The 10,820-nt window shown below is 47.4% G+C and overlaps 1 protein-coding gene across 1 annotated transcript; it reads left to right on the top strand.

Annotated features, from left to right (window-relative positions):
- The first annotated feature begins 246 nt into the window (after positions 1-246).
- LOC136488385 (UPF0481 protein At3g47200-like) lies at positions 247-1,964 on the top strand. Its single transcript, XM_066485337.1, has 2 exons — positions 247-1,168; positions 1,327-1,964. Exons 1-2 carry the CDS (start codon positions 247-249, stop codon positions 1,962-1,964), a joined length of 1,560 nt encoding a protein of 519 aa, XP_066341434.1.
- Positions 1,965-10,820: the final 8,856 nt, after the last annotated feature.

The raw sequence follows: 10,820 nt of genomic DNA, 5'->3' as shown, positions 1-10,820 counted from the left end.
AATTTCCCCAAAACACCACAGCGACATTCACACTGCCATAGAAATTTGGCATGATGAATGAAGACCATGGGCCACACTAATTTGCAAACCTTTCCCTTTAATTTGATCCCTAACTGTTACGTTTATCCTTTTCTTTTTATATATATCACGTACTATGGATCGTTATCTAACTAGCACAGGGCATATTTGAATCGTTATCTAACTATAGGCAGCAGCAGAAGTGCAGAACAGACATTTGCAGTGCCGATGGTGATTTCGCCATCAAGCTCCTGCCGCGGGAAAAGGCTGCAGCTGCCGTCTCCTCCAAAGGCCGTCTCTGAACAACAGGATTATTACAATAACCAGACCGCCTCTGAAGAAGGATCAGAGGATTCTGGCCGCCCTGAACATGAAGCGTCCCCAAGGCTGCAGCTGCCCCGGCGCTCACATCAACCAGTAGATTATTACACTGCCCACGTCGTCACAGAAAAACCAATGGAGAGATGGGATTCTGCTTTGGTGTCGCGGCAGATACAAGAGTTTGATGGTGATTTCGGCAACATGGAAAGGAAGATGCACACATTCCCTCTGGCCCTGTCCCGTTTCCGCCAACGGTACGGTGACCCGGTACTCATGCCCATCGGCCCATATGCAGGCGTGACTCTGGATCTAGACACGCTGAACACGGTGAAGAACGTGGCTACACACCACTTCAGATCGGGCACCATCTTCGGCTCGGTTGACGACATGTTCAAGCACTTCTGCTCCGCGGTTGGAGATGTCCGCAGGCTCTGCCAACGCACCGACGACTTCCTGGTAGCATATAGAAATAAAGCCAAGGATGACGACTCTTCTCTCAAGTTTAACATGCTCCTCGACGGTTGCTTCTTGCTGGAGTATATGCAAATGCGTACCAACAGCCGCGACGACGGCAGTATGCCCAAGCTGTTGGCATGTTATCTAGACTCCAACAAAGCTGCTATCGACCGTGACATGATGCTGCTGGAGAACCAGCTCCCCTGGGTGGTGATCCAGACCCTCGCACGATACCAGCAACAAGAAGTAACCATGAAGGAGTTCGTTGCTAAGATGGCGCGCACGCTCCAAGTCCGCAGGGGACCTGACGATAGCAGATTACCTGGCAGCGAGCCGCCACATCTCCTTGGCCTTCTCCGATCCTACAAAATAGGTAGTAGGTAGCAACATCTCTTATCATCATTATCGTACTGTAGCTAAAATTCTCTGGTAAATAACATTGTTGGACAGCAAAATTAAAGGGGGGTTTTTGTTTTTCATTTTATTCTCGGATTATTAACGACGATCGACTGTGTGTTGTTGCTACTGCAGGCTACGGCAGCCATGGTTCAGTAGTAGTGCCGCCATCTGATGGAAGTGGAACCATCAGGCCAATGTCCAAGACTACCAGTGCCATCGAGCTCGCAGAGATCGGCATCAAGCTCAAAGCCAGCAAGACGACGAGGCTCATTGACATGGGCATCAAGAAAACACTCTTGGGAGCCGAGCTCTTCGTGGCCCCACTGCTGCTAGATGAGATAAGGCTATGCTGGCTCATCAACATGGCGGCCTTTGAGCTATGCGCTGCTCCCACATATGCAGCCTCTTCTAGCACCGATGTCCAAGGCTATGCTGAGAATCGTGCAGTCAGCGCCTACCTCGTCGTCCTTGCTATGCTGATGGACCGCGAGGAGGACGTGCACGCCCTGCGCTCAAAGGGTCTCCTGCAAGGTCAGCTCACCAACAAGGAGATACTCGACTTCTTCAAGGACCTTGTCAAGAGCATAAGTGGTGGCCCACTCTACGCCCACCTGATGCGAGAGATCGAGGACTACAAGATTAAGAGGTGGGTGTGGATCAAGCTATACAAGTTTATTTACAAAAACTACAGAACCATCGCTGCGCTGCTCTCCGTCGTCGGCGTTCTTGCTGGTATCTTCAAGACACTCCTTTCTCTCAAGCAGCACTAGAAGAAAAGCATGGACATTTTTTGAAAAAAAATAAAAAAAACAAGCACCCTTCTCCGCCGGCCACCACCACCGCTTATGCCGTCGCCACCGCCACGCCAAGACCGCCGGCACACCACGCCTGCCCCCTCCGCCCCGACATAGCAACGCATGGCTGGCCGGCTGCTCTGGATCTCAGGTCCTCGGGCTCGCATGCGTGCTTGGTCGTGTGGACGCCGCCGGGGAAGGAGGGGCCGCCGGATCCCCGGCGGCGTGCCGCCGGGGAAGGAGGGAAGGAGCATCCGCGCCGGATCCACGCCGCCACGCCGCTGGGGAAGGAGGGAAGGAGCATCCGCGCCGGATCTGCGCCGCCACACCGACGGGGAAGAGGGAAGGAGGGGGTGCCGGATCCGCACTGCGACGCCACCAGGAAAGGAGGGGGCGCCGGATCCGGCGAGGGGGCGCTGGGAGAGGGAGAGGGTAGGGCGCCGCCGCGCCGGAAGAGGGAGGGGGAGGGCGCCGCCGCGCCGGGAGAGGAGGGCAGGGCGCCGCCGCTCCAGGAGAGGGAGGGGGCAGGGCGCCGCCGCGCCGGAAGAGGGAGGGGGAGGGCGCCGCCGCGCCGGGAGAGGAGGGCCGCGGCGCACTTAGGAGAAGACCGCCGCCACCACGCACGGAGAGAGGGAGGCGGGGCGCGCGGCGGATTTGGAGAGAGGAGGGGCGGGGCGCGCGGCGGATTTGGGGGCGGGGTGCACGGCGGATTTGGGGGGCACGAGGCGGATTTGGAGAGAGGGCGCGCGGCGGATTTATAGTAAAATTTGTTTGCTGAGTGTTCTTGATCCGAGCACTCGGCAAAGTTTTTTTTCATTTTTTTTTCTTCTCCTTCGTTTCCAGAAAAAGATTTTATTTCTTTGCCGAGTGTTTTTAGCATACCACTCGGCAAAGAACTTGTTCGCCGAGTGCCCGAGAGAATACACTCGGAAACATAAAAACACTCAACAAATTTGAGGATTCCGATAGTGATATATTTCGTTGTATTCCATTTCAATTGCATGCGTGTGTACGCTCAACAGTCATCAGTATCCACTCTTTGTTGCTTACTGCTACATCAGTGCCTGGATCAATGGATGGATTTGTGTGCCTACCTTGTTTCGCCTTTGCGATATTGCGCGTCTGCACACTGGAAATATTGGCTGCATAATAATACTGAATTCCAGAGCCATTACAACTTATTACAAGGACGTCGGCTGTGGCCTCGTGGGCCTTAGCCCTTGGGCCTTCATTTTTTCAACACGGGGATGTTCCCCATTCCCATTCGATTAAGAACGGAACGGAAATACAAGCAGAGTTTAGAGTTTCCAAGAAGAAGGAAACATAACAGACAGCGCTTGACCTTCAACGCAAGAGTATACCCAAGACTATCATCCAACCAAGCTAACCGAAAGACTATCGAAACGCTAAGACCTTCTTAGCCTAAGCAAAAGCGAACCGCGAACATCACCAAACTAAGAAACAGTCTAGACCTCCGAAACCAAGCCAAGCTAGGAAAAACAGAACAGCCATTATTACAGAACTGAAAACATCACAGCAGAGGGATGCCTAAATATTCAGCAAAACGAGACTTCATCTCCAGACGACTACTCCTACTCAGACAACCAGAAGCCAGCGAACAGAGGTCATGCAGGAGCATCATCGTCGCCTGTCATCTGATCATCAGTGGCTCGGGATGACCTGCTGCGCTTGGACGCCTACAGACCTACCGCAATATTCACCATCGTATTAATGCCTTCCTCCAAAGTGTCCCTGTCCATCGCTGCAAACAACCCTGTCCAGAATTTCATTAAGGCCCAAGCGTGACAGATGATTTCTAGTGGATTTTTAATCAGTTTTTTTTATCAAAACAAGCTTTGTTCCTTGCTTTCCAAATCGCCCAGCAGATGGCCGCCACCCCCCAGACATGAACCTTCCTGCCTTTGGGAAGCCACCTGTCTAACCATAACCAGCAGTGCTTAATATCCTTAGGAATGTCATTTGCCCCTAAACATTTTGCCACACAAGCCCATACAACTCTAGCCACAGAACAGGAAAAGAATAGATCATTGATGGATTTGTTAGACCCTAAAGCAGGATCTCTATGCATAGAATTAGCATGTCTACTTGCTATTGAATAAAACCGTGTATCCTAGAACATCTACCAGTGCAATAACAGTAGATAGAACGAGTTGTCGAACCTGACACCGCAGAGGGTCCAAAAGCCGCCATCTCGTTCGTTGGTGAAGTCTGCGCACGGGCAACGACGGTCGGTGAGGACGGTGACGGTGATGGGCGGTGAAGGCAGTGGAGTCCGGTGACGCTGTCCGGTGGCGACGCGGCTGGTGGCTTCCCGTCACTGGCTGCGCACCCTCTAGATTGGATTAGGGATTTCGGTGGGGAGCTCGGCTCAGGCGAACCTCGTACCCAGAGCCGCCGGCCCCACATCTATTTATTGCGCAGTGTGACAGGGGCCCTCTAGCAATAGTGGGCTGGACGCCCCCGATCAGGGCGTGGATCAAAGGCCCAACTGGACCATTGAGCCTAGTTTGGGATTAGAGATCAATCTAACAATCTCTCCCTTAATCTCCTACCATCTTTCAATTTCATATCATTTACTTTTGTTCATTCCATTACAAATTGGCGCATAGAGCATGTTTCATCGTCACGGTCAATTGTCGATAGATTTAACAACTACAACACACCACTTTGTTTTGAAATAGATACTTAACTTTGGGCCTTCTTTTATCCAGGAATTATAGGCTTTCCCTTAAACCCATGCCGGCTACATGTTCTCTGAACACGTTGGGTGGTAAGCCTTTTGTAAGCGGATCCGCGAGCATCTTTTTGGTACTTATATGCTCAAGACTTATGACATGATCCCAGACTTTATCTTTCACAACATAATACTTTATGTCAATATGTTTGGCAGCACCACTTGACTTATTATTGTGAGCATACTGTACTGCCGGATTATTATAGCAGTATAACTTAAGTGGTCTATAGATGTCCTCAACCACCTTCAAACAGGGTATGAACTTCTTTAGCTAGTTCACCTGCCCCGTTGCCTCATAACACGCTACAAACTCGGCACACATTGTGGACGATGTAGTGACAGTTTGCTTTGAGCTTTTCCATGAAATAGCTCCCCTATGAGAGTGAATACATATCCAGACGTTGATTTTCTATCATCTCCCGTATAATCAGAATCTGAATATCCCACTATATAGAGTGAATCTGATCTTCTATACGTCATCATGAGGTTTTTCGTTCCTTGCAAATAACGCAAGACTTTTTTTTACTAATTTTTAGTGTTCTGTTCTAGGATTGCTCTGGAATCTGCCAAGTAACCCGGTAACAAATGCCAAGTCAGGGCGCGTACATCCTTTAGCATATTGTAAGCCATATGGAACCATTTTCATTTGATCGATCTCATACTGATTCCTGGGGAATTGAAAATCCCCATATCTGTCGCCCTTGACTATAGGAGCAGGTGAGGGGCTATATTTGTGCATACTGAATTTCTTTAAGATCTTTTCTATGTATGCCTTTTGTGACAGTCCTAATACACCTTTACTTCTATCTCGGTGAATCTCGATCCCTAGAACGAACGAAGCTTCACCAAGATCTTTCATATCAAATTTTGAGGACAAAAACTTCTTTGTCTCTAGTAGTAGACTGACCTTACTACTAGCAAGTAAAATATCATCCACATATAGGACAAGGAAGATAAACTTCCCATTCTTAAACTTTGCATAGACACAATTGTTCTCAACATTCTCTTTAAACTCAAAATTCTTTATTGTCTGATCAAACTTTAAGTACCACTGTCTTTAAGCTTGTTTTAATCCATAAATGGATTTCTTTAGGCGACATCCCATTCGTTCTTTTCCTTCCATGACAAAACCTTTCGGTTGTGCCATGTAAACATTTTCCTCCAAGTCCCCGTTGAGAAATGTCGTCTTTACATCCATCTGATGTAATTCTAAATCGTAATGTGCCACTAATACCATTATGATTCTGAAGGAGTCCTTACATGAGACTGGAGAAAAAAGTCTCATTGTAATCAATCTCTTCTCTTTGCGTAAAGCCTTTTGCCACAAGTCGCGCTTTATATCTCTCTATATTCCCTTGAGAGTCAAGTTTTATTTTGTAGACCCATTTATAGCCTACTGTTTTGGCTCCTTTAGGAATTATTTCCAAGTCCCAAACTTTATTGGCATTCATAGATTTTATTTCATCTTCCATGGCCTCAAGCCACTTGATGAATGATCACTTCTCATGGCTTCTTCAAATGAGGTGGGATCAACCTCCATTTGAAATTTCTCAGTGTTGTATACTTCATAGTCAGCAGGAATAGCTGATTTTCTAACTCTTTGAGACCTTCTAGGGGCCACCACATTTGGCACATCTTCTGTTTGAGGCTATTGTTGCTCCCCCTCATGTGTGGCAATAGGTTCTACAGGATCCTGAAGAACATGTTCCTCATCATCATTCATTGTTGTCACAGGCGGAATAACAACAGGTGCTGGCACCACAGTATCTTGCCCTATCAGTGCAGCGACAGCAGGTAGTGAGAAAAATGGCTCATGAATCATCTGAGTGGGCGCATACACCCGCTTCTCTTCAAGGTCAGTTTCTCGAGCTACCATGCTCCCCCTCATCATTTCATCCTCTAAGAAGACAGCGTGTCTCGTTTCCACAAACTTTGTATGTCTATCGGGACAGTAGAAACGAAAACCTTTTGACTTTTCTGGGTATCCAATGAAATGACAACTTACTGTTTTGGGATCTAACTTCCCAATGTTTGGGTTAAATACTTTAGCCTTAGCAGGACTCCCCCACACACGTAAGTGGTTTAATGAGGGTACTCTTTCTGTCCACAACTCATATGGTGTTTTGGGCACCGACTTACTTAGTACTCTATTGAGAATATGAATGGCGGGTTTTAACGCATCCATCCATAGGCTCAACGGTAAGGTGGAGTAACTTATCATACTGCGCACCATATCCATCAGGGTACGATTGTGTCTTTTAGCTACTCCATTCTGCTGAGGTTCGCCCGGTGTAGAATACTGGGCTACTATGCCATTCTCCTGTAAGAACCTTGCAAAAGGTCCAGGAACTTGGCCATATGGGGTATGCTGACCGTAGTACTCCCCCCACGGTCAGACTTGACTATCTTAATCTTTAAATTGTGTTGGTTTTCAACTTCTGCCTTAAATATCTTAAATTTATCCAATGCTTCTGTTCTTTCTTTGATTGGATAAATGTAGCCATAATGGGAGTAATCATCTGTGAATGTTATGAACGAATCATAACCATCCACACTCTTTATAGGAAATAGACCACTTATGCCTGTGTGAATAATATGTAAAATTTCTGCGCTTTGTTTGGCATCTTTCTTAATTTTCTTTACATACTTTCCTTTTATGCATTCTCTGCATTGTTCTAAATCTGAGAACTCTAATGAAGGAAGAATATCATTCTTAACTAGTCTTTCTATCCCCCCCCGAAATATGGCCTAAACGACAGTGCCATAATTTCAACAACGCATCGTGAGCTCTCTTTTGTTTTCTGTTTACATCCGCAAACGAGGATACATTCTTATTGTCGCACGCAACATTCTCATCATCATGTAGTGATAACAAATAAAGCTCATTTTGTAAGATAGCAAGACCAACACATGCATTATTAAATGTTATCTTACATTTACCATTTCCAAAATGGCAATTATATCCATCATTGTCCAAGCATGAAACACTAATCAAGTTTCTCTATAAAGAGGGAACATAAAGTACATCTCTAAGTAAAAGTGTGAAGCCATCAACAAGCTCTAGAGAAAGATCGCCAACGACTTCAACATCTGCTCGGACTCCATTTGCAACTTTAACGTGTCTTTCTCTTCTTTGCGTAGTCCTCGTCGAACGGAATCCCTGTAAGGAATTAGCAACATGAATAGTTGCATCTGAGTCAATCCACCAAGTAGATTTCGAATACTGTACATATAGGGATTCATTTATGAACGTAATAATGTTCTCACCTTTCTTTGCCATGATAATCTTTAAGTAATCAGTACAATCTTTCTTATAATGTCATGTCTTCTTGCAATAGAGACACTGGTCTTTCTCTACTGTGAATTTGTTCTGTTGAGGCTGATGCAGCATGGGACCCTTTCCCTTTGACTTTGAGGAGGAGTTAGCATTAGTATTCTTTTTCTTGTTGTCTTTCACATAATTGATAGTGCCACTATTGATAGCTTTCATTCTCTCCTCTTGCACACACATAGCCATGAGCCTCTATAAGTCCCACTTCTCGGGCTATATGTTGTAGTTGACAATAAAAGTGTTAAATTCCTTTGGCAAGGAAGCAAAAATCAGATGGATAAGGAACTCTTCCTTGAGAGTCAGATCCATTGGTTTTAGCTTGGATGCCAAATTGCTCATCCTTAGTATGTGCTCTCTTATGCCACCATTTCTAGAGTACCTCTCTATCACTAGTTGCTTTATCAGCTGGGTAGCAAATGTCTTTGAAGAGCCAGTGAACTGACTCTTTTTTCTATCGAGGTACTCGGTGACCATGTCACACTCTGGGATTGAGCCCACAATTGCAGGCTCAATCGTGTTCTTTATCACAGCCAAACATTTTTTGTTGGCAGTGACCCACTTCCTATACTCAAGGTCATAGGACATCTTTTGGGATGCAAAATCCCTCTCTCTAGTTGCCCAAGCGGCATCAGCCTCGTTTGTCGCCCTCACCGGTGCCACAGGCTCAGTGGAACACGGTGAGGTAACTACCCAGTCCACCTCAGCCAAGATAAAGGCCAGGTCAATCTTTTCCTTCCACTTCGTGTAGTTGTCACCTTTGAGAGTGGGGATCTCTTTAATACAACCCATCAAGTTGTATCTGCCTGAAAACACAATTCATATAGAGTGAGAATATGAATAATAACAACAATTGCATGCCTTGATTCCAATGTTGGTCAAAATTAAAACATGCAACTGTTCTTATACACTAATTCTACATCACCGTTGGGCAGAAATAGAATTAATGCACGGAAAACTTATGATTAAACCTTATAATATTGCTATTATCTACGTTGGTCAGAAAAATAACAATATTATAATTTATTGATTAAAATTGACTACTCTTCAAATTAAATTCTCCCGTTGGTTTGAATTTAATTAGAAGATCATTAACTTTAACATTGCAGCGGAAAAATAATTCAATTTAATGAATTTTACCCACAGGAAAATTTTCTTTTCTATTTTCTTTGAGCCATTTATCCATTTTCCAGAAATAAACATTTACTGGAAAACAAAAAAAATGGACTCAAATCAACACTGTTCCTTTGGCACGACCAAGAAATCGGCCCGGCCTCGCTCCCTTGCACTCACGCTGCTCGCACCTAGGCCGCAACCTGGGCCTGGGCCGGCAAAGCGGCGTGGCCGTGGTCGCTCGCCTGGGCCGATCGTTGGCCCGATCGATCTACGCCGTGCATCTTAATCCGATGGCCACGCGCGCGTTTCGCTCGAAATAAAAGCCGACGCCGCGGCGACCCTGGGGAAATCCTAACCCATTCTCTGCTGCTCTCTCTCTCTCTCTCTCTCTCTTCGCCTCGCTCCATTCTCTCCTCAGCGCAGCAGCCGCGAGCACTAGAGTGAAAGCAAGCGCGAAGATGGAGCCGTCGTCGGTCCCCTCGCCGGCGTGCGCGCTCCCCAGTGGGTGAGCACGCCGCCGTCGAGCGGTCTAGGCGATGGTGCTTTGATCCCCTCCAAAACCCTAGATCTGACCCGGCCACTTCTCCTCCTCCTCTATCTCGGTGACGATGATGGCGCCGTTGCCGGCCCTCTCGCCAGCGCGCGTGCTCCTCAGTGGGTGAGCGCGCCGCCGTCGAGCGGACTGGCCGCGGCGCCCTTAGCCCGAGCACCCACCCGCGCGCCGACGAGGCCGCAGCATGGTGCGGCGGTGAGGTAGGTCTCTTCCCCTTCCCCTTTTCTTTTCTTTGATTTTCCTTTCTTCTCTTCTCGGATCTATCCGATTTAGGGTTGGGGTTAGGATCGAGATTAGGGTTTGGTTAGGGTTAGGGTTTCATTCACTGTTCTTCTTCCCCGAGTTTGATTCGCAGGTTAGGGTTCGGCTGACCCTCTTCTCTTCCCAGATCTAGACGGATCTGATCTCTTTCTTACCCCTAACATGATCTACATCTAGATAGAGGGTTCCGATAAGCTAGATCTACACCTAGTTAGGCTCTGGTACCATTGTTAGACCCTAAAGTAGGATCTCTAGGCATAGAACTAGCATGCCTACTTGCTATTGAATAAAACCGTGTGTCCTAGAACATCTACTAGTGCAATAACAGTAGATAGAACGAGTTGTCAAACCTGACACCACAGAGGGTCCAGAAGCCGCCATCTCGTTCGTTGGTGAAGTCTACGCACGGGCAGCGACGGTCGGTGAGGACGGTGACGGTGATGGGCGGTGAAGGCAGTGGAGTCCGATGACGCAGTCCGGTGGCGGCGCGGCTGGTGGCTTCCCGTCACTGGCTGCGCACCCTCTAGATCGGATTAGGGATTTCGGTGGGGAGCTCGGCTCAGGCGAACCTCGTACCTAGAGCCGCCGGTACCCACCTCTATTTATTGCGCAGTGTGACAGGGGCCCTCCATCCATAGTGGGTTGGGCGCCCCGATCAGGGCGCGGATCAAAGGCCCAACTGGGCCGTTGGGCCCAGTTTGGGATTAGAGATCAATCTAACAGGATTCATTATGGTTACAAAAATAACATTTAGGACTACCCTTCCAGTTTCTTTTTATCATATTGTCTTTAGTCAGCAGCGCATCATTTTTCAACAAC

The sequence above is a fragment of the Miscanthus floridulus genome, chromosome 10 (assembly GCF_019320115.1).
Source record: "Miscanthus floridulus cultivar M001 chromosome 10, ASM1932011v1, whole genome shotgun sequence".
Classification (NCBI taxonomy): Eukaryota; Viridiplantae; Streptophyta; class Magnoliopsida; order Poales; family Poaceae; genus Miscanthus; species Miscanthus floridulus.
The sequence above is the reverse complement of the archived record's forward strand: the minus strand, read 5'-3'. Positions and strand labels throughout refer to the sequence as shown.